Genomic DNA, 23152 nt, shown 5'->3' with positions numbered 1-23152 from the left:
ACACCAGCTGCCGGCCAACTGCCCAGTTAACAAAGAGAGGGGAGTTCATGGTTCCTGGCTTCCATAACAGGGCTGTATTGCCCTCCCACCCACAGCCATACTGACTCTGCTCTCTTCCTTGCTTCATGTCCTCTCCCCCACCCTGGAAGCTTCTCTGTCTCCTCAGGGTTGAGGCTGGATCTGTTGCTGTTTAACAATGGAATTACATGCATCTGGAGCAGAACGTTAGGACTCAGCCATCTTGTTCACTACATTAATAAAACTACTGCCCACTACTTGCCAGCATGTGGGTTTATTTCTGGGCAGATCTGTGACCTTGTGCCTCCCCTGCTACTGTAACCCTTGACCCTTCTCTGTCTTTGCATCCTATGAGAGCTCACTTATAGAAACTTCCCTGAATGAAAGAGACTACACAGCTCATCTATAGCCAGTATAGTAACCTATAACACCCCATTGACTTTGAAATGTCCTAGCTCCCCTTATGCACCGACACCTCGGTGCTGTTTTATGCTACCTGTAGTCACAAGATTTTTCTCATAACTCTGCTTAGAGCTGAGTAAATAGAAGGAAAAGTTTTTCTGCAAATATTTATTTGAATACAGAAGTGAATTTCCATTTGAAAACCTAATTGGGTCCCTTTTACTTTTCATGAACTTCTCTGCTAACTCATTTAGTTATGTGCTGTGTGACGGGGCAACGCCAGATGGCTATAGAAAAGTAGTGGGAGATAGATATATTAGCTCCAGGCTAAACAAATCCCTGGTACCAGGTTAAGTGAAATGGCAGCTGCTCCAGGTCACTTAAGACACCTGGGGCCAATTAAGAACTTTCCAGAAGGCAGGGAGAAGGCTAGGTTGACTGGGACACCTGAAGCCAATCAGGGGCTGGCTGAAACTAGTTAAAAGCCTCCCAGTCAGTCAGGTGGGTGTGCATGTCAGGAGCTGTGGGAGGAAGTTGTGCTGTTGGAGAGGCTGAGTAGTACACACCATGTCAGGCACAAGGAAGGAGGCCCTGAGGTAAGGGTGAAGTGGAGCTTGAGGAAGTGAGGGCTGCTGTGGAGGAAGTAGCCCAGGGAATTGTACATGTCATGTTTCTAAAAGGTCAGCTACCATAGCTGCTACTGTTAGGGTCTCTGGGCTGGAGCCCGGAGCAGAGGGTGGGCCCGGGCTCCCCCCCCCACCTTTGCCCCATGATTAATCACTGAGACTGGGAGACAACAGAGACTGTGCAAGGAAGGATAACTTCTCCTCACCTCCCTCGCTGGCTTATGATGAAAATGGCTCAGTAGACTGTGACCCTTGTCTCTAGAGAGAGAAGGGTTACGTGCAGGGTCACGGTGAGCCTCTGAGGCTAGTGAAATCCGCCAGGAAACACGGGACCCACGGAGGCAAGGACAGAGCTTTGTCACAACTGGTGTCAGGAGTGGGAATTCGTTCACAGCGTGGCGGAAGAAAGAGGTTTAAAAAGAAAGTGCACTGGGGTTTTCGATTTTTTTGTTTGTTTGTTTGCTTTGTACCACAATGGAGGAGGTGTAAGAGCTCTGGTACAAGCCGCGGCAGCCCAGCAGGAGGCCACCCGGGTTTAGGCAATGGCACAACAGGAGTCTATGTGGCTATAGCAAGAAATCAATCAATTATTGATGACCCCGACGACCCAAGATCGTGCCCTCTTGAGAGAGGTGGTGGACCAGATCCTCACCACCCGGGCCCGGGGGTCCAACAGGACGCAAACCCTGAGGGCCACTGGTTGTCTGCCAAAGATGACGTCAGGAGATGACGTAGAGGCATATCTCCTCTCATGCGAAAGGACTGCTCAGCATGAGGCGTGGCCCCAGGATCAGTGGGCCAGCATTCTCGCCCCTTTTTTGTGTGGAGCAGCCCAGAAGGCCTACTTTGACTTGCCTGCCACGGATGCCACTGACTATACCCATCTGAAGGCAGAGATCCTAGCACGATCAGGGGTCACGGCAGCGGTAAGGGCCCAGAGGTTCCATGAGTGGAAATACCAGGAGAACAAACCCCCGAGGTCACAGCTATTCAACCTCATACACCTCGCGTGGAAGTGGTTACAGCCCGAGGTGTGCAGGCCAGAGGAGATTTTGGAGACCCTGGTCATCGACCATTACATGCGGGGACTGCCGCCAGATCTCCGCAAATGGGTAGGCCAGAACGATCCGTCCACGTACGACAAGATGATCACACTGGTAGAAAGACAGATGACAGCCAGGGAACTGACCTGGCTACCCAAGGAAGGCCCCTTTCGAAGCAAGCACCCGACCCCAACCCTGGAAGGTTGGGCAGCCAAACCCCTGGGGAGTCCTAGGAGGAAGAAGGGGGGGGCCGAAAACCAGCGGGGACCCCAGAAGGAAGAGATTGGCCTGAGTGGTGGGAACCCTGGGACTAAACCCCCTAACCCCCGGGATAGGGGAGTGATTAAAAGCAATTATAGATGTTATGCATGTGGGGAGTGGGGACACATAGCAGCACAGTGTCCCAGCACCGAGGAGCCTATACAATGTAACTTGGGGGATTGGGAGGTCCCATGCTTCCTCGCGGGGGTCGCATTAGCCCCGCATAATTACCCCAGGCCAGTGAGGATAAATGGAGCAGAGACTACAGTGCTTGTGGACTCTGGGAGTGCTATCGTCTCATATCGGGTAAGCTGGTAAAAAGTAGTCAGCTGCTACAAGCCAAACGCGCAGCAATGACGTGCATGCATGGGGCCGTGAGCCATTACCCCACCATCCCAGTAGAGATAGAGGTTCAGGGAAACCCCATTGAGGTGACCGTGGGCGTAGTTCCTATACTCCCATATCCTGTAGTCATTGGGAGGGACTATCCAGGGTTGATAATTTACTCCCCCCGGAGAGGCTGGAGGGAGGTGGGGACCCTGAGGTGAGCGATTCGTCACCGGGGGAATGTCAACCCCCGAAGTTTGCTGAGATTTCTCAGGATCTGTTCTCAGCCCCCCAAAAGACCCGGAAGACAAAAAAAGAGCGGAAGGCCACGAAGGCCTTGGGAACCCGGATCCTGACCCAGGGCCAGAAGACCTCCCTAGTAGGCAAATGGATGCGAGCAGCCAACAGAGAAACTTCCACCACAGAAGGTGAGCCAGAAGCTGCCCCCAGCCATGACGGCGGCGAGCCATTGGAAGAAGCAGAACCGGCCCCTGGGAGCTTGGCAGGTTAGTCCCGGGAGAGAGACTTTTGGGCGGGACCAGGTGGAGGACCCCAGATATGATAATGCCAGGAAAGAGATTGATGGGATACCCGTGGATGAGAAGGTCTGGGGTCCCGGACCTTACTTTATAGTGAAGAAAGATCTCCTGTACCGCGTGGTGCAAATGCAGGAGCAAGAGATACAACAACTTCTGGTGCCACGAAAACATCAAAAACCCATATTGAGTCTCACCCACAGTCACCTGTTTGGAGGACACCTCGGGGTAGAGAAAACCCAGGCACGGATCCTGCGGAGGTTCTTGTCAGGAGAACATGAAGATGTCCGGCGATACTGCACCTCTTGTCCAGAGTGTCAGTTACACAGCCCTCGCCTGCACTTGCGGGCTCCTTTGATACCTCTTCCAATAATAGAGGTTCCTTTCGAACGGATAGCCATGGATCTGGTAGGGCCCCTAGAGAAGACAGCTCGGGGCCACCAACATGTGCTTGTTGTACTAGACTATGCAACCCGGTACCCGGAAGGTGTTTCCCTTTGCAACACAGCTTCCAAGACAATAGCTAAGGAGCTAGTACAGATCTTTGCCCGGGTTGGGCTACCCAAGGAGATATTGACTGATCAAGGGACACCTTTCATGTCCAAGTTGATGAAAGATCTCTGTTCATTGCTCCATGTACAAGCCCTACGGACCTCTGTATACCACCTGCAAACAGATGGCCTTGTGGAAAGGTTCAATAGGACCCTCAAGGCCATGATCAGGAAAGTGGTGAGCTGGGATGAGAAAGATTGGGATACCCTATTGCCTTACCTCATGTTTGCCATCCGGGAGGTTCCACAAGCCTCCACGGGTTTCTCTCCATTCGAACTACTATATGGGCGCCACCCTCGGGGCATATTGGATATAGCCAGAGAAGCCTGGGAAGAGGAGCCAAATCCCGGAAGGAACATAGTTGAGCACGTACTGCAGATGAGAGATCGGATAGCCCGAGTTACACACATTGTACAGGAACACTTGGAGAGAGCACAGGAGACCCAATGAACCCATTATAACCACCAAGCGAAGCTTCAACAGTTCCAACCAGGGGATCGGGTGATGGTACTTGTGCCCACAGCAGAAAGTGAACTGTTGGCCCAGTTGCAGGGACCCTACGAAATAATTGAAGCCGTGGGAGAGGTGAACTATAAGGTGCGGCAGCCAGGCTGCCGGAAATCGGAGCAAATTTACCACATCAATCTTCTAAAACCTTGGCATGATCGAGAGGCATGCTTAGTCATGCAGGAGACCCTTCCCCAGGAGGATAACTTACACGAGCAAGTGAGGAGATCATCCGACTTGACGCCGATCCAAAAAATCGAGGCAGCCGACATGATTAATCGCAACCGAGATGTGTTCTCTACAAAACCAGGGCGGACAACTGAGACCTATCACCATATCCGCACGATCCCCGGAGCCAAGGTAACATTGAGACCCTACCGAATCCCAGCAGCCAAAAGAGAAGAAATCAAGGCCGAAGTAAAGAAAATGTTAGAATTTGGGGTTATTGAAGAATCTTACGGTCCGTGGTCCAGTCCCGTTGTTCTAGTGCCTAAACCTGACGGTACCATGAGATTCGGCAATGACTTTCGCCGACTGAATGAAATATCCCAGTTTGACGCATACCCCATACCGCCCATCGACGAACTGGGTGACCGACTGGGCAGTGCCCGATTCTTCATAGAATATAATCATAGAATATAAGGGTTGGAAGGGACCCCGGAAGGTCATCTAGTCCAAAATGAAGTGTAACTTCACTACACTGGATCTGACAAAAGGGTACTGGCAGATTTCTCTGACCAAAGAAGCTAAAGAAAAGACAGCATTCTCCACCCCGGATGGGCTATTCCAGTACACCGTCCTCCCTTTTGGGCTACCTGGGGCCCCAGCCATATCCCAGCACCTCATGGATAAGCTGCTGTGCCCCCATACTAGTTATGCAGCTGCATACCTAGATCATGTCATCATCCATACGCCAGACTGGGGAACCCACTTGGAGAAAGTTGAGGCAGTACTGCGCACCTTAAGTGGGCTGGCCCCACTGCTAATCCCGCTAAATGCGCCCTAGGGCTACCAGAGGCTAGGTACCTGGGACATATTGTGGGAAGGGGCATAGTGAAGCCCCAAACGAATAAACTAGAGGCAATTCAAAACTGGCCCCAGCCGACCCGAAAGAAGCAGGTCCGTGCATTCCTAGGCGTGGTAGGCTACTACCAACGTTTTATTCCCCACTTCGCCACTAGGGCAAGTCCCCTAACAGACCTGGTGAAGGCCAGAGGTCCAGACATGGTAAAGTGGACCAACGCAGCAGAGGGGGCATTTACAGACCTTCAGACAGCCCTTTGTAATGACCCCGTACTCATAGCCCCAGACTTTAACAGGGAATTTATTTTACAAACAGACACTTCCGAGGTGGGGTTGGGGGCAGTTCTGTCACAAATGGTGGAAGAAGAGGATCACCCAATCCTCTACCTAAGCAGAAAGCTTCTCCCAAGAGAACAGAAATACGCAGTAGTCGAGAGAGAATGCCTTGCTGTCAGATGGACTATGGAGACACTGCATTATTACCTCTTAGGCCGGAGATTTACTCTTGTGACGGACTATGCACCCCTCCAGTGGATGCAGCGGAATAAGGAAAAGAATGCAAGGGTCACCAGGTGGTTCTTATCCCGCCAACCATTCCAGTTCCACATATGGCACAGGGCTGGATGCCACCATGGCAACGCTGATGGTCTGTCATAAGCATACTGCCTGGCGTCCCAAGTTGCCCAACTCTATGGTGTTGAGCAGAGGCGGGGGATATGTGATGGGGCAAGGCCAGATGGCTATAGAAAAGTAGTGGGAGATAGATATATTAGCTCCAGGCTAAACAAATCCCTGGTACCAGGATAAGTGAAATGGCAGCTGCTCCAGGTCACTTAAGACACCTGGGGCCAATTAAGAACTTTCCAGAAGGCAGGGAGAAGGCTAGGTTGATTGGGACACCTGAAGCCAATCAGGGGCTGGCTGAAACTAGTTAAAAGCTTCCCAGTCAGTCAGGTGAGGGTGCATGTCAGGAGCTGTGGGAGGAAGTTGCGCTGTTGGAGAGGCTGAGTAGTACACACCATATCAGGCACAAGGAAGGAGGCTCTGAGGTAAGGGTGAAGTGGAGCTTGAGGAAGTGAGGGCTGCTGTGGAGGAAGTAGCCCAGGGAATTGTACATGTCATGTTTCTAAAAGGTCAGCTACCATAGCTGATACTATTAGGGTCCCTGGCTGGAGCCCGGAGCAGAGGGTGGGCCCGGGCTCCCCCCCCCACCTTTGCCCCCTGATTAATCACTGAGACTGGGAGACAACAGAGACTGTGCAAGGAAGGATAACTTCTCCTCACCTCCCTCGCTGGCTTATGATGAAAATGGCTCAGTAGACTGCGACCCTTGTCTCTAGAGAGAGAAGGGATACGTACAGATATAGGTGTGAGGTTTTTTGCAGGAGTGGTGGGTGAAATTCTGTGGCCTGCGTTGTGCAGGAGGTCAGACTAGATGATCATAATGGTCCCTTCTGACCTAAATATCTATGAATCTATGAGGCTAGTGAAATCCGCCAGGAAACGCAGGATCCACAGAGGCAAGGACAGAGCTTTGTCACAGCTGTTAAACAAATCACAGCCCAGCCCCATTAAAACATGAATGGACGTATATTTGATTTTTAAAGGTTCCTTGAAGAAGAGATGAAAATTTCTGAGCACTTCTGCAATCTCCTCCAGTCGTCCAGAACTGCTACTCACACTCAGTACACATGCTCCATGGACCTGAAGGAATTCAATTCTGATGACAAGTTCAGAGTAGATGTAACAAAGCTAGCTGATGGGCAGTACACAACTTCCAAAGCATGCAGTGAATTTCTTCTGAGCAAGAATAGTAAGTACAAGAAATCATGAGCCTGGCTTTCAGTACTTAGATCCAGGTGCCTCTGGGCATATGTAGCTCTGAGTCTCCTATGAGTGCATAAAACAGCATCAAGGGCTTGCGCATGCCTGTTGCTAGGTAGGGGGCCTGCTGCATAAGAATACTAACCCACTGCCAAGGCTAGATAGCTCTTGTCCCTGGAGTATCAGTTGACTTGTTCCCACCTCAGATCTGCTCCGGATCCAAATAACTATGATGTTAGTTATTTAGCCAGAATCAGACGTGACAGTGAAGGGTCACTTCCATTGAACATGTCACAAATATCCCCTGTACAGGACTGTAGCAGCCTTTCCAGTGGGAAATTAAAGAGCAACATGAAGTTATTGCCCTGTCTGGTGGCATAAAATATCCCTAGAATAATGCAGGCAGGGCCTCTCCCTCTTTCCTGAGTCACCTCTTGTACAGGGGAGTTAGTCTTCCTGATGGGAAGTTCAGGGTAGATTCTGGCATAGCTTATTCTGCCAGTTCACACAGCATGGTGCTGAACCCTGAATCCTGCAATAAGCCGTGAGGTTAATGGGTGCCCAACTAGACGCACAAAGGGCTGTAACCCACTGTCGGAGTCTCGGGATTCGGTTTATTCTGAAAATTAAACGTCAGGTAACAAGCATCTAGATAAGTGTGAAAAAGATTACAGGAAAATGGACGACATTGCATGGCCATGAGTAATAAGTAATTGATGCTTTCAAAGACAATTCCAGTCCACTGCACCCAGACTGTGCACCTCTCCTCGGGGCTGGGAGGTCTCAGGATTGTAAAAATCGGCACAATTTGTCTTTCTGTGTTCCCACCCACAGTTAAACCTTATCCTCCGTTCAATCTGACTGCCGTGTTTTCAAATGGATATAATATCTCCTGGAAAACCATCTATCAGAACTCTCTCTATTACTATTTGGATGATGAGCTGGAATATGAACTGCGGTATAAGAAGAAGAGTGACACCTGGGCGGTAAGAGGGAAGCAAGGATACCCATGAAATTGCATGTGCCAGCAGAACACATGTTCAGGCATGAACCAAAGCAGGAGAAGCCCAGGAACTTGTAAAATAATAACCCTGAGCTCTGATGTGGGTGGGCGAGGAGAAGATGTCCTTGGGGTGTACGTGGTGTTTTCATTTGATTGTCTTGGCTGGAAACAGAACTAAGGTTGAAGCAGCATTTGGAGATCAGGCTAGTTTGTCCTCGTGTTTGAGAGGCTCTGTCTTTTGTAGGCAAGACTTCTAGCTCAGGCCTGTCCTACACCAGATGAATTGTACACTAGTCCAATGCTGCAGCCAGCCAAGGATTAGCCTCGGGGCTATTAGATCCTATGCAGAGATCCAGACCCTGGCTGCCTGGCTCCCCATCTGCCCTAGGTACTGCTAGGTACAGACATCTCCGATAAAGTTACTGCTTAAGGCAAATTGTACTCCAGACTGTGCTCCCCTGGAGAAACGGACAGGCTGCGTGCCCCTCTCCCTCAGCCAGAGGCATAGTTTGACTACTGTATTTGGGGGGGGCAAAGAGGGGGTGAGGCTTTGTGGGGGATCTGGGTGCATGGGGGTGGAGCTCAGCAGGGGGGCTCTGGATGCAGGGGGTGAGGCTTGGCAGGGTGGCGATTCAGGTGGGGGAGCCCACAGTTGGGAGTTTCTGGGGGTGGGGGGGTCTGGCTGCATGGAGATTAGGTGAATGGGGGGCAACTCCCCATACAGGGACCCCTCCCCCTGCAGCTGAGGAGTGATGGAGGTAGAAAGCAGCGTGGTGGGTACAAAGCTTCCTGGAGCCAGGAGAAGTTCTTGGGGGTAGGTCTGACCCAGCCCTGGTGGCTCCCTGCAGGGGAAGTCCCACCGCCCTCTTCTCCTTTTTAGGATGTGTTCAGACCTGTCTAGCTACCAACAGTGCAACAGAACAGAGCATTTCAGAGGGAGCTGGGGGTCAAAGCATCGCCTTCTGCAAGGAACTAAGGAAGTGCTAACCCATCAGTGCTGGAATAAAGATAGATGGGATCGAAAAACCCAGACCTCGATACCTGCAAGACTTTGGATGCTTGCAAGCCAGATCTGTTTTGTGGGCTTAGGCCTGTCTCTAGTGAGATGTCATTGCTGTTCAGAGGGCAAAGCAATGGGATCAGATGGTTCTGAAAGGTTACAGTTTGTTGGTCTAATATTGAAACTGACACTTTCTTAGTCAGAAGCAGAACCTTTGCGGGTGGGGAGCGAGAGGGGGCTGGGAACGAACCCTCAACTTCTGCTAAAAGCTGCTGTGGTGTTTCACTTTGCACAGAATCAGAAGAGTAAAGTGATCCCAGAGGACAAGCGAAGCATGGTGCTCCTGCCCCTGGAATTCCAGAGGGACACAGACTATGAGTTCCAGGTGCGAGCCAAGCCCCGCCCTGGCTCTGACTACCTTGGGGTTTGGAGTGAATGGAGTCCCCTGCTAACCCTGAAAACTGAACCTGAGGGTAAACAGAGCATCAGCCTCTCTTTGCCTTCCTGTCCTTGCTGCATCCTCCCCTGTCTGATGTTAGTGAACAGTTCCTGAAACTGTAGTTTATTAAAACAGGAGCCAGGACCATGGCTGCAGAGTCACAGCACAAAGCTCAGCCCATTGCGTTGTTCAGCCCTGGTCTCTGAGACTCATTGCCCTGGGTTTTAACATGCAGGTAGACATACCTCGGGAGGCACCATCACCTGAAGACAGAGCAGTGAGGGCTATTACCAGTTCTCTTTAAATGTTGGCCTTCCAGGATCCTGCTTGCTGATAATTTTCAGAAATCGGGACAGTCTGGGATGAGCAGGTTCCATTATTGGAGTTCAGGGTCCCACATTCAGATCTGGGTGTTGGGTTCGGGGAGCCTGCTTTCAGATTTGAGTTCAAGGCTCTGACTTTTATGACTGGGGAGTTTATATCCAGCTTTGACACTGAGGTTTGGTACAGCGATCTGGCATTCACATTATACAGCATGTGATTCTGACTCATGCATAGAGCTCATGCCAGTGCACTAAGCAACATAGGTAGCATATTTGGCCAAGTGGGTAGAGGGTGCTTCCACCAGTGCCTTGGGGGAATATTTCCTCAAGTTGTGCAGGGGGAGGGACTAGGGCTATTGGCTATTGGCAAAGGACTTCCACCTGCCGGAGCTGGGCTCTCCCCTGAGGCATATGCCAAGGGTGCTTTCTGCTCTGTGTTGTAGGTTTATGTTGTAGCTCAGTCCATATGATGTCTTTGTGTCCCTCCCCCTGCACCCCAGGCCACTTGCCTGCCTCATCATCCAGGCCCCCTTTCCTTGCCTACTTCTGAAGCCCATGGAAGGTGTCCCAGGGAGGTGCTAATCAGACACAGCTGACCAATACCAGAACAGGGATCCTTGGCACACGGAGCTGCACGTTGAGTCCTGTGTCTCCTAACAGAAAGTGATCCAACAAAGTGTGATGTCCGCAGGATGCCACTCTGCCAAAGCTGTGGACAAACAGCCCAGGTTGCAATCAGATTCTGTGCTGCCCATACCCCTGCCATGGGAGCAATACCATCTGGGCTCCCAAGGAGGAAAAGAAATGCCTGACCCCAGCTCCAGAGAGCTGTGCCACCGGCCAGCACCTCAGAGCCCATAGGAAAAGATTTGGGGTGTAGAAATCCCAGTGCTTTTCCACCCCTCTGTCCTTGACTTCTCCTGCTTTCTCTGGTATCTTTAGACAGAAGCCGAAATGCAGGGTAAGAACTGACTAATCCTACTTGGTTCTCCCTCAGAGAGCCCAGGAGTACGATGGCTGGTGTCGCTGCTCGCCTTTGCTCTGGTTGCTGTCTCCATCACAGTGTTTCTGGCCAGACACCAGAGGTAAGAACACAGAGGGGGTGCTGGGAAATACTCTGCTCGGCATCTGCTCTATGTGACCGCCCAGTCCCAAGGTTTCTGACCCTTGTCAGTCCAAGTCAGCAGTTAACTAGCGACTGTTTGCACAGCGCTGTTCCTCTTCCCAGGAGGAGGGGAGGGGACTCCACTTTCATTAGTATCCCACCATGAAAGGCACAAAGACTCAGCCCTCTACTATGATCTCCTGGGTGAATAGGACTGGGGCAGTGCTTGGTGGGCTCACAGCCCTGTCTGTGCCCACAGCACGGCCCTTCCCAGAGAGATCTGCTGCTGCCTGGGGCAAGCGAGCTCCGGGCCTCTGTTGTTAGCATGCTGACTCCTCGCCCTCTCCTTTCTGGGGGGACTCTGCCCTCTAGTGGAGCCATGCTTCCAGTGACGCTCTCGTGGGCTGGACTTTTCTCCTGCCCTTCTGAACTGGGAGCACAGCTAATTACTGCTTGTGTGAAAGCCACAGCGCCTGGGGCGAGGTGAGATAGAGTCTCTAATGATCCAGACGGGGGAACCTGGGAGCAGAACCCAGACCGGGCAAAGTGCACCTGCTCCAAGCTCTTACGAACTCCCACCTCAGGCTGGGTGAAGGAAGGGTCCCTGGGCTTTGTAGCCTCCGGGGACCCTGGGCACTGGGCATTTCCAGGCCTGGGAGACCATGTGTAGGGTTGGGGGGCAAGGACCACAAAATTCTGGGGCAGAAGCTGGGAGCCTTTTTTCAAGACAAGCCTGGGGCCTGAGCATTTCAGGAGGGGGTGCTGAGCATTTCGGGAGGCAGGGCTCCTGGCTCACATTTTTGTTGGGCAGAGCCTGAAGATCACGCTAGTCGAAAACTCCATTAGCCTGGTCCATCCTGATATATAGGAGGATGGAGCATTATCCCGAGGGCAGATCCGTCCATTTTCTTAGCAGAACCCACTCAAGGGGAATTAGGCTCCCAACAAGGCCTGGGCAGGCGACTCCAGCTGCTCAATCCCAGATGCTTTGGCTTTGGACTGTGAAACATGCCTGACACTGAATCCTTGCTCTTGCTTTCTCTTCCAGCATATGGAAAAAGCTGGGGGTTTTCGTCCCAGATCCTGCTCCCTTTTTCAAACCACTTTATGTGGTACACAACGGAGATTTCAAGGTATAAATGGAACAAATCACGTCCACAAGCAGAGGGGCACACGGCAGAATTAAAACAAATGGCCCAGCTCCTTCACTCAGGCTAGGGCTTTCCAGAGGAAGCAATGGGAGGAGGAGTCTATTGCAAGAGAATATCAAGTGACACTTGGGTGCAGGTTTGAATTTACCAGTGTGTCTGCCTGTGGAAAGAGCAGGCCTGCTGGCCAGCTTTGGGGGCTATGGAGAGAATAATTTGGGGGAGTCTTTAGCTCTGCACTTTTATTTTCAGTCTTCAAATTCTTGGCCACTTTGTCATTGTACCCCCGTGGAGCACCTTTTACTGCAGTAACACAGCAGATTCACTCACAACCCTTGGGGAGCTAAACCAGCTCTGCACAGCCTCTCCCTGCTGCTTTGTGTTTGGGCCTCTATGTTTGCACTGCACCGGAATATGGCTCTTGTGCTGCACCTTAATATCATAAAGATGTTACACCCAGGACATAGCTGGCCAAGCACTCTCTTGTATACCCAGTAGCCATCTGAGTGCTTTATGAGGTGCAGTCTAGGACCACTCTCATTCCAGTCTTCTGCTTATGCCAGGAACCCAGTGTTAGCCCTTGCAATCCCCTCTAGGAGATCTTTTAATCCAGAGACCGGTTGTAGGTAACAGCCTGGAAACATGGTTAGACCTGGAGGGGTAAATAACCAGCCCAGTAACATTCATCAAGCTGCAGCTATCTCTGAGTTAGGCGCGTATCCTTCTGAAGTCATAAGAACATAAGAACGACCATACTGGGTCAGACCAAAGGTCCATCTAGCCCAGTATCCTGTCTTCCGACAGTGGCCTATGCCAGGTGCCCCAGAGGGAATGAACAGAACACGGAATCACCAAGTGATCCATCCCCTATCGCCCATTCCCAGCTTCTGGCAAACAGAAGCTAGGAGCACCATTCCTGCCCATCCTGGCTAATAGCCATCGATGGACCTACCCTCCATGAACTTATCTAGTTCTTTTTTGAACCCTGTTGTAGTCTTGGCCTTCACAACATCTTCTGGCAAAGGAAACATCTTCCACAGGCTGACTGTGAAGAAATACTTCCTTTTGTTTGTTTTAAACCTGCTGCCTGTTAATTTCATTTGTTGCCCCCTAGTTCTTGTGTTATGAGAAGGGGTAAATAACACTTCCTGTTTACTTTCTCCACACCAGTCATTATTTTATAGACCTCAATCATATCCCCCCTCAGTCGTCTCTTTTCCAAGCTGACAAGTCTCAGTCTTATTAATCTTTCCTCATACTGAAGCCGTTCCACACCCCTAATCATTTTTGTTGCCCTTTTCTGAACCTTTTCCAATTCCAATATATCTTTTTTTGAGATGGGGTGACCACATCTGCACACAGTATTCAAGATGTGGGTGTACCATGGATTTATATAGGGGCAATATGATATTATCTGTCTTAGTCAGTAACTTTATCTAGTTACCCTGATTCTCTTTTCACTTAAAAACAGCCAAACTCTTTTTTGCCTTAATCCTTAATATTTCCCTCTCTGGCTAAATGGCATGCAAAGAGCAGGGTTCACAATGGAATTCTGATGGACTTTAAAGTGAGGGGAAAAGACTGTGAATTTCAAGTGTGCTTTTCAGTGCATGGTTCAGAGGGGACCCTGCCATACAATGGATGAATGGGGATAATGCCAGTGTCCGAATACAGATTTCACATTACCTCATCTTCCTTCACAAAACCTATTGTTAAAGCAGGTCTTATTAGAGGCACTTCAAAAGCTAGTTCTTGTTTCTGTTTCTTCTCTGACCCCCTTGGGAGAAACACCAGCTGCGCCCTAATGTAGAGACTTTAGCCAGGTGCCCAAAGAGACTGTTGGTTAAAAGGGTAAAGTTTCATATTTTCTGCTCATGGGTTCATGCAGAACAAAATAAAACATGCCTCCCATTACAGTGCCCCTCCCAGCTCCCCTTCTGCTCTCTGCTCCCTTCTTCCATTTCCACCTTCTTCTCTTCTTGCACCTCCATTAAACTTACCAAGCCTTTCACGCTCCTCTCACCTCACTTATTGCTGAGGGGTTTGAAACACATTTCTTTATTCCTGGGTGTTTCTCCCCGAGGCTGATCAGCCATGGCATCTACGCCGGGGACTTTGCCATCTTGTTGCTCTCATTGCAGTCATTCTGATGCCTCAGCATAAACTGCTTTCCCTGCACATGACCCTGCCTTTACTGCATAATAGTTGAGTGGTTACCCAAGCCCCAGATCCAAGCAGCAGCTGACTCCCACAACGAGTTCCCAGTTTTGCACCATGAGATGCTAGCTCAGAATTGCAGAAAATTACAATATATAAAAAATGGACTAGAATAGTATACTGAAAATATTATAATGCCATCCCATAAATGAATGGTAGGTCTGCACCTGGCACACCATGTGCTGTGTGGTCAGAGCATTTCCAAAAGAACATAGTAAAAATAGAAGGTGTTAGGAGACAAAGAAGTAAATTGATTACAAGCCTTGAGACAGTGTGTATCATGAGAGACTGAAAAGATTGGTGTAATTAGAAAGAAGGGACTTGAGAAGAAGGGACTTGACAGAGGTACACAAAATACTGCCTAGTCTAGAGGAGAATCACTGCACACTCCCGTTCACCCTCTCTCATAACACAAGAGCAAAGGGACCTTCAAGGACAATGAAAGGCAACACACTTAGAATTGATAAAGGAAGCATTTTTTATGTAAGTCATAATAAATATGTGGAATTCACTGCCACAAGATATCACTGAAGCCAAGGGCTTAGCAGGACTCTAAAAGGACCGGCTGTGTATCTGTCTAAAAGCGCGTGCACAGTTACAGTAGAGAAGATAAACAATATAAATTTATATCTCCCATTTCAGGACATAAGCCAGCTCAGCTCTCTGACAGGGTAAAGAAGAAACTCCCTCTCAGCAGTGTGAGGCTGCTGAGGTCTCTTACTAACTCCCAGAAAGGGACCTTCAAGTGCTGCAACATCCCGCCCCCCTGGTGCTCTTAGCCCAGGGGTGGGTGCCCTTAGCCCAGGGGTGGATTAAAATGGCTCGTGGGCAGATCTGGCCCACCAGCCATTTTAATCCGGCCCTCAAGCTCCTGCTGGGGAGCGGGGCCTGGGGCTTGTTCCGCTCCAGCACTCCAGCCAGAGAGCAGGGTTGAGAGCCACTCCACACGGCTCCTGAAAGCAGCGCCATGGCCCCACTCCAGCTCCTTCACATAGGGGCAGCCAGGGGGCTCTGCTCTGCATGCTTCCCCCACTCCAAGCGCCGCCCCCGCAGCTCCCATTGGCTGAGAATTGCGGCCACCGGGAGCTGCAAGGGCAGTGCCTGCGGACGGGGCAGCATTCAGAGCCACCTGGCTGTGCCTCCACGTAGGAGCTGGAGAAGGGACATGCCACTGCTTCCAGGAGCTGCTTGAGGTAAGCGCTGCCCAGAGCCTGCACCCCTGAGCCTCCTTCCGTGCCCCAAACCTCTGCCCCAGCCCTGATCCCCCTCCTGCCCTCCGAACCCCTTGATCCCAGCCCAGAGCACCCTCCTGCACCCCAAACCTCTCCTCCCCAGCCCCACCCCAGAGTCCGCACCCCCAGCTAGAGCCATCAGCCCCTCCTGCACCCCAACCCTAATTTTGTAAGCATTCATGGCCCGCCATACAATTTCTATTCCTAGGTGTGGCCTTCGGGCCAAAAGGTTTGCCCACCCCTGCCTTAGCCAGAGGCTGAGCCAAGTCATACGAGAGCCTGGAGCTAATCCCAGCCATGGTTCCGAGGCAACTCAGGGAGGCACTGCCAGCTGGGAGCTCAGCAAGGGCAGCCAGGTCTACTTACTACCCTGAAAGGAGGGGGCAAGGCAGGGGCCGTGCTGACCAGCCACTGAGGTAGGGCCGGTTGGGGAAGCAGAGGGGCGGCCTTGGGGGAACTGTGCTTTCCTGGTCGTTGCGTGGAAGGAATGTACATTTGGAGATGTTTGCTGATTTGGTGTCAGTTTGGGTTAAACCAGCATCCCTGAGATAACCCCCAGCCCCGTAGGCGACAGGTGTTCAAATTGCAGTGAATCTTTCATTGTCTTCAGCAGCCCTGCCCTGAGCATTGCTCGTCCCAAAGGATGTCTCAGCGCTCTGGACAGAGGTCACTTCCTGCTCTGAGGTAGAAAAGTGACAGCCATTCTCCATCGGACTGGGACAGAGGGTTTTGCCCACTCTGTTCCTCGTTAGGCTGCTGAGAGGGAATGAAAGGTCATTCATTTCTAAAATGGTGAAGCTGAGAAACTTCTGGGAAATTAATAAAGTTGCAGAATAAAGCAACAGTCGCCCACACGGTTATCAGCCGCAGCACGAAATGCACAGACAAGGGCGCTACAGAGGATGTGGTGACCTTGCTAACACCTGAACAGGGACTTTATTACCAGCTGGCAAAAAACAACTGTTCTAGGACATATTCAGCCACAGTCTGTCTGCACAAAACCAGGCAGCTGAGGTATTCCTCTTGCAAATAAGCTGGAAATTCTCTACAGGGAGCCCTGAGGGAAAAGGCAGTCAGAGTACCACACTCCGTGGACTTGTCCCTTCTCAGATGCTTTGGAGTCTTGGTAGCAGCTGTGGGTAGTGAGTGCGGAGAGTGTGAGGGTCAGTTATGGCTTTGTTTTCACTTACTCTTTACTTTGTGAACATTCCTCCTTAGCTCTCTGCTCTCCCCAGGCAGGGGCTTAGCCCAGAGAGGGCTCAGGGCTGGTTGTTGTCTTTTATTAATTATTATTTTTAATTCAATGAAAATCTGGTCAGTAATTTCTGAGTTATGGAAGAACGAAAAATACCAACTCCAAAGCTGTTCTGTTTACAGAGGGTGGAATCCTAGCACCTTTGCCAGGGGGTCTCAAACTGGGGGGTCCGGACCCCTCAGGGGGTCGTGAGAGTATTACATGGGGGGTTGCGAGCGGTCAGCCTCCATTCCAAACCCCACTTTGCCTCCAGAATTTATAATGATACTAAATATATTTAAAAGTGTTTTTAATTCATAAGGGGGGGGTCGCACTCAGAGGCTTGCTGTATGAAAGGGGTCACCAGTACAAAAGTTTGAGAACCACTGTTCTAGGCCCATTTATTCCATCACGATTCCCATACCAGCCCCGTACAGAGCTGGTAGAATGAAGGGTGTCTCCATTTTTGTCCATGGATGTGCCTGGCATACTCTAGTCCTGGATCTGGCTGGCAGGGAATCATAGAATATCAGGTTTGGAAGGGACCTCAGGAGGTCATCTAGTCCAACCCCCTGCTCAAAGCAGGACCGATCCCCGACTAAATCATCCCAGCCAGGGCTTTGTCAAACCTGACCTTAAAAACTTCTAGGGAAGGAGATTCTACCACCTCCCTAGGTAACGCATTCCAGTGTTTCACCACCCTCCTAGTGAAAAAGTTTTTCCTAATATCCAACCTAAATCTCCCCCACTGCAACTTGAGACCATTACTCCTTGTTCTGTCATCTGCTACCACTGAGAACAGTCTAGATCCATCCTCTTTGGAACCCCCTTTCAGGTAGTTGAAAGCAGCTATCAAATCCCCCCTCATTCTTCTCTTCTGCAGGCTAAACAATCCCAGCTCCCTCAGCCTCTCCTCATAAGTCATGTGTTCCAGTCCCCTAATCATTTTTGTTGCCCTCCGCTGGACTCTTTCCAATTTTTCCACATCCTTCTTGTAGTGTGGGGCCCAAAACTGGACACAATACTCCAGATGAGGCCTCACCAATGTCGAATAGAGGGGAACGATCACGTCCCTCGATCTGTTGGCAATGCCCCTACTTATACATCCCAAAATGCCATTGGCCTTCTTGGCAACAAGGGCACACTGCTGACTCATATCCAACTTCTCGTCCACTGTAACCCCTAGGTCCTTTTCTGCAGAACTGCTGCCGAGCCATTCGGCCCCTAGTCTGTAGCGGTGCATGGGATTCTTCCATCCTAAGTGCAGGACTCTGCACTTGTCCTTGTTGAACCACATCAGATTTCTTTTGGCCCAATCCTCCAATTTGTCTAGGGCCCTCTGTATCCTATCCCTACCCTCCAGCGTATCTACCACTCCTCCCAGTTTAGTGTCATCTGCAAACTTGCTGAGGGTGCAATCCACGCCATCCTCCAGATCATTTATGAAGATATTGAACAAAACCGACCCCAGGACCGACCCCTGGGGCACTCCACTTGATACCGGCTGCCAACTAGACATGGAGCCATTGATCACTACCCGTTGAGCCCGACAATCTAGCCAGCTTTCTATCCACCTTATAGTCCATTTATCCAGCCCATACTTCTTTAACTTGCTGGCAAGAATACTGTGGGAGACCGTGTCAAAAGTGATTTCCATTATTAAGTGCAGGCAGCATTGTTAGAGAACATATTGCAAGAAATACAGACAGAGATGAAAGCAGAGTAGTGTTGCTTACTAGTTATTTCGTACAATTTTGTTGTACTCTGAGTGGAACTGGACCCTTGGGAGAAGGAGTGAGAGATAGCAGGCAAGCAGCAAATACATTCTGCCTGTTTAACTCCAAGAAAAGGGATTTGCACTTTTTTTGTAAACAGCCTTTTGCACTGTCTAAGCACCTTCCCATTCCTACCCTTTACAGCTCAGAGACAGCCAGGGTTAAAAATTAATTAATCAACACAAACCTTATGATTGCAGCTTTAAATGTATGTTTTCCATGTCACGTGTGAGACGGTAACAAGCAGTATTCCAAACCTGACCCCCAACATTTCGCTGCTCTGTCTAGTTAGACTGAGAGCAATTTGGAGCAGGGACTGTGTTTGTCTAGATGTCTGTAGAGCACCCAGCACAGTTTGTGCACTTCTGCAATATAAATGATTGATATTAATTAGTACAGGGCCATTGGAACAACATCTGGTTTTAGCTAGGGCTTGTCTTCACTACCATGCCGACACTATGCTGACAGGAAAGTACTCCTCCGTCAATGTAATTACTCCACCACAACAAGAGGCGGAAGCTATGTTGGTGGGAGAGCGTTTCCCACTGGCATAGTGTGGTGTGGACACCAGTTTAAGTCGATGTAACATGCATCGCTCAGGGGGGTAGTTTTTTAACACCCCTGAGCAACGTAAGTTACATCGACCTTAGCAGTGTAGACAAGCCCCTAGAGTTTCAAAGAGAATTAGAGGATTCAGCCAGGAGTGACAGCTGAGAAATAACGACAATGAAGTATTTATTCTTCTTTGGGCCATGCCCAACAACCATGAGGGCTCCCCTCCCCCCGACTTCAGACAGATATGTCCCAGCCCCTAGGTGCTTATGGACTAAATCATAATGTACATAGGACATGACAAGTGAGGGTGAGAACAGAGCAGAGGGGGATGTACTGGGGCTGGGCAGGTCACACAAAGAAACTCGGATTATGTACACTCCTAACAGAGCAGAGGCCAGGGCAGTGCTGCAGCAAACGGGGTTTGGGGTGTTCTAGACATAGGGGGCAGCATAGCAAGCACGCAGAGCCGTGTGTGTGAGACGATGACAGAGAGCAGTAAGGCTGGGCTTGCTGGGTTGGATGCAGCGGGAGGCAGGGTCCGGTAAAGGGGTAGGGGCTGTGTGATGAGGGAGCAAAGGCCAGGCTAGGAGCTTGACCAGAACAATCAGAGTACAAAGGCAGGGACACACTCCAAGCTTGAAGGGCAAGTACAAACAATGAAATGAAGAGCTACATAAAACTACCTAATTGAATTGACTTACAGATAATTCTCCTGCAGCTGCTGGGCCTGGCAATAATGCCACAGAAATTCTTGCCATTCCTGGTTGGTTAGAGTCCGATTTCCCTCTGAAAAACAATTCAGTTCCTTGGGTAGCCACAAGTCTCAGCCCCGCCGCCACCTCATACCACCCCTGCCCATAGGCAATGCGATTTGCTAGCTGCTGGCAACCACTGAGCGCAGCGCTAATAATCTCTCTCCTTGTGTCTCTGTGCAGAAATGGGTTGGTGCATCCTGTACCAAAGCAACACTGGATTTCTTTGAGTGGGGAATTGTCCTTCCAGAAGTTTTAGAAGTTTACAGCAAACACCTTTCCCACAACACTGCAGCTGAGGAGCTGAAAGAACTCAATAAAGATCACCCTCGCGAGACTTGCATGTCTTGCCTGGCCATGCACGGTCAGGACAGCCAGTCCCATCTGTCCAGTTCGAATAGTAGCAGTGGGACACAGGACCAGTCATATGGTCATCTCTCTATTGACACAGTAACTGTGGCTGATGAATTTACACCTTGTTACTCACAATGCAACTGTAACAATGCTCACCGGGATCATGAACATCTGGATGCTGATGGAGAGGATGGCTACCCCAAGGTTAATCTTGACGGTGACAACAGTGAAATTTCCAGCAGTTTGCCTCTGGCTGCCCTGAGTGCACAAGATAACATAATTTCCTCTGGCTCTGTGTCTATGGAACCCTCATGGAGGAGTGCAAGTCCCTCGGTGCATCGCCCAATGGCAGAGGCCCTGGGAGGAGGGATGGGGAGTATTTTAGAGGCCCTTTGCCTGCATCATGAGCAGTGGGATTTAGAAAGTCCAGCTTCTCTGCCTTCTCCAGATGGTGAAAGTGTTTCCTATAGCGATGGCCCTTATGACTTTTTCTCTCCTAATACACGAACTGGTGATGGTTACCCAGCAATATGCATAGATTTAGACACCATTGACAGTGGATTTGTGGACTCAGATTGTGGGAGTCCAATCGAGTGTGAATTTGAGAAAAGCAGTCAGACCAATTCAGGCTGTACTTCTGGATCCATCACACTTGAAAATGAAGGAGAGGATTTCCCGCGGAGTTACGTCAAACAGTGGGTCTCCTGTCGCTCTGCCACGCTGCCCAGTGGGACGCAGACAAACTAAGGACTCATGCTGCTTGCCATTTCCAAGCCTAGGCACTAACACAGGAGCCCAGAAAACCTATGCAGCACAACACGAACAGAACAAAATGCTTAGTGCTGAGTGCAAACAGCCTGTATTTCATGCAACTGAAACAAGCAGCTGCACAGAAATTTGCCTTTTCCTGCTGCTATACACCCTAGGTTCATGTCACATCAAATTTGACATGAACAACTTTTTGACAGCTTCGCTGGTCAGAGTGGTGCACACTGAGCCATGGAATTTCATTTCTTCCATGCAGGAAAAGCAGCTGCACCCTGGGAATGGACCTTGAGCTTGGGGAAATGCACAAGATTTTGAAGCCATGTTTATAAAGAGAGTATGAAACTTTCAAATGACTCGCGCTCTCTAGTGGCACTTGGCCTGAGAGTTTGGTGGCATTTAGAGCTTTTGTAAGCATCATCACCCAAATTTTAATGTGCAAGAAACTGAACAGAACTCAAGTTTCAGGGCTAAGTTCCAGTCAGGCTTGACAGTATATTCTGCAGACCAGAATCTTACTCCCTCATTCTCTGAACCTATATCTTAATGTAATAGTTTCTCAGCAAAGCTACACCTTCCAACTCCAGACAAATTCTCACCGCTTTCGGGGCTGCCTCTTTAAGCAACATCTTTAAAAATACCTTCTAAGCACGTTAATTATAGCATTGTAGTGGCTTGTAGATTTATGCAAGAAATGCAGGGATTATGTGTCTGTCTGTGTGTCTGTCTATAATGAAGCCCTGACCCAGGCCTTTGGGCACTACTGCAGTATAACTCTTCAACAGTACTAAACCTGGACTGTTCCTGCTTGTAATAGAGCCACTCGTGACACATGCACTGGGATCAGGAAAACATTTGCCTCCGGCTGTTTTGTGACTGCATTTTGTGTTATTTAGGACAACTGCATTGTAAAGTTAATATAATATTGTTAGCGAGTGTAGGGGCCCAGGCCTGCAGTCTGCTGCATTTCCAGTGTAATAATCCTGTTCTGTCTGTGATACAAATAAACTCCTCCTGCCCCCGTATATCCCTCCTGTTCCCTGGGATTCCTGCAGCATCACCAGTTCTCCTAGGAGAGATCAGGCATCATCCAGTGGGCAGCATCACTCACCATTCACAAGCACAGAGTAAACGATCAGTGATCCAGAGTCAGGAGGAGACCTGTTCTGGGCATGCAGAGTATCTCTGAGCCAGCAGGGAACCTCTGGCCCAGGGGCAGCATGCCTGGGCCTCTGTTTGTAGGAAGTGCCCTCCCTGCAAATCTTCAGGTTGGCTTGCTCATCAAGATGCAGAGAGCAAGGAGAGCCCTAGCCATGCCGTCTTCAGGCTCACCCCTGGGATTCCTCCCCGAATTCTGGAATTGCATCAAGCCAGGTTTAGAGGCAACTTAATGTCTGCCTTATGCCCCTCGATGTAGCCCCGGACTTCCCGGCAGAGCCCCCTCCTCTCCAGCCTCAGCCCCTCTGCTGGATGCAGCCCCCTCTTGGCACAGCTCCTCTGGCCTCATCTGTCTATATCCCCGTGTGCAGCCTCTAGGGCCCCACTGCCCCCTCTGGTAGGGCGACCAGACAACAAGTGTGAAAAATCGGGACGGGGGTGGGGGGTAATAGGAGCCTATATAAGAAAAAGACCCAAAAATCGGGACTGTCCCTATAAAATCAGGACATCTGGTCACCCTACCCTCTGGCCCCAACTCCCTCCCCTCTGCAGCTCTGCTCCCCTCCTTGGCTATGTCTACACTACCCGCCGGATCAGTGGGCAGTGATCGATCCAGCGGGGGTTGATTTATCGCATCTAGTCTAGGGGCGATAAATCGACCCCCACGCGCTCTCCCGTCGACTCCTGTACTCCAGCGCCGCGAGAGGCGCAGGCAGACTCGATAGGGGAGCGGCAGCCGTCGACTACCGCAGTGAAGACACCGTGGTGAGTAGCTCTAAGTACGTCGACTTCAGCTACGCTATTCACGGAGCTGAAGTTGCGTAACTTAGATTGAGCCCCCCCAGTGTAGACCAGGGCCTTGTCTGCCTCGGTCTGTGGGGACATGTTGCAGCCCCCTCAGGTGCCGTAGGGCGTGCTAACCCCCGTGCCCTCGCGGGGGCAGCAGAGGAGCACATAGGCTTGCTCGATCTCT

At 50.4% G+C, this 23152-nt stretch overlaps 1 protein-coding gene across 3 annotated transcripts in view; it reads left to right on the top strand.

Moving 5' to 3' along the window:
- Positions 1-22046, top strand: part of IL21R (interleukin 21 receptor) — a 43152-nt gene extending 21106 nt beyond the window's left edge. For all 3 annotated transcript variants that reach the window (XM_075133343.1, XM_048866416.2, XM_048866415.2), the window contains 6 exons: positions 6903-7108; positions 7954-8105; positions 9418-9595; positions 10882-10969; positions 12038-12122; positions 20086-22046. In XM_075133343.1, the coding sequence (XP_074989444.1) occupies positions 6903-7108; positions 7954-8105; positions 9418-9595; positions 10882-10969; positions 12038-12122; positions 20086-21003 (1627 nt within the window). In that variant the 3' untranslated portion in view covers positions 21004-22046. The remainder of the gene's footprint in view (positions 1-6902; positions 7109-7953; positions 8106-9417; positions 9596-10881; positions 10970-12037; positions 12123-20085) is intronic.
- The last annotated feature ends 1106 nt before the right edge of the window (positions 22047-23152 follow it).

This window comes from Caretta caretta, chromosome 10 (assembly GCF_965140235.1).
Source record: "Caretta caretta isolate rCarCar2 chromosome 10, rCarCar1.hap1, whole genome shotgun sequence".
NCBI lineage: Eukaryota > Metazoa > Chordata > Testudines > Cheloniidae > Caretta > Caretta caretta.
This window is presented reverse-complemented; position numbering and strand designations above follow the sequence as displayed.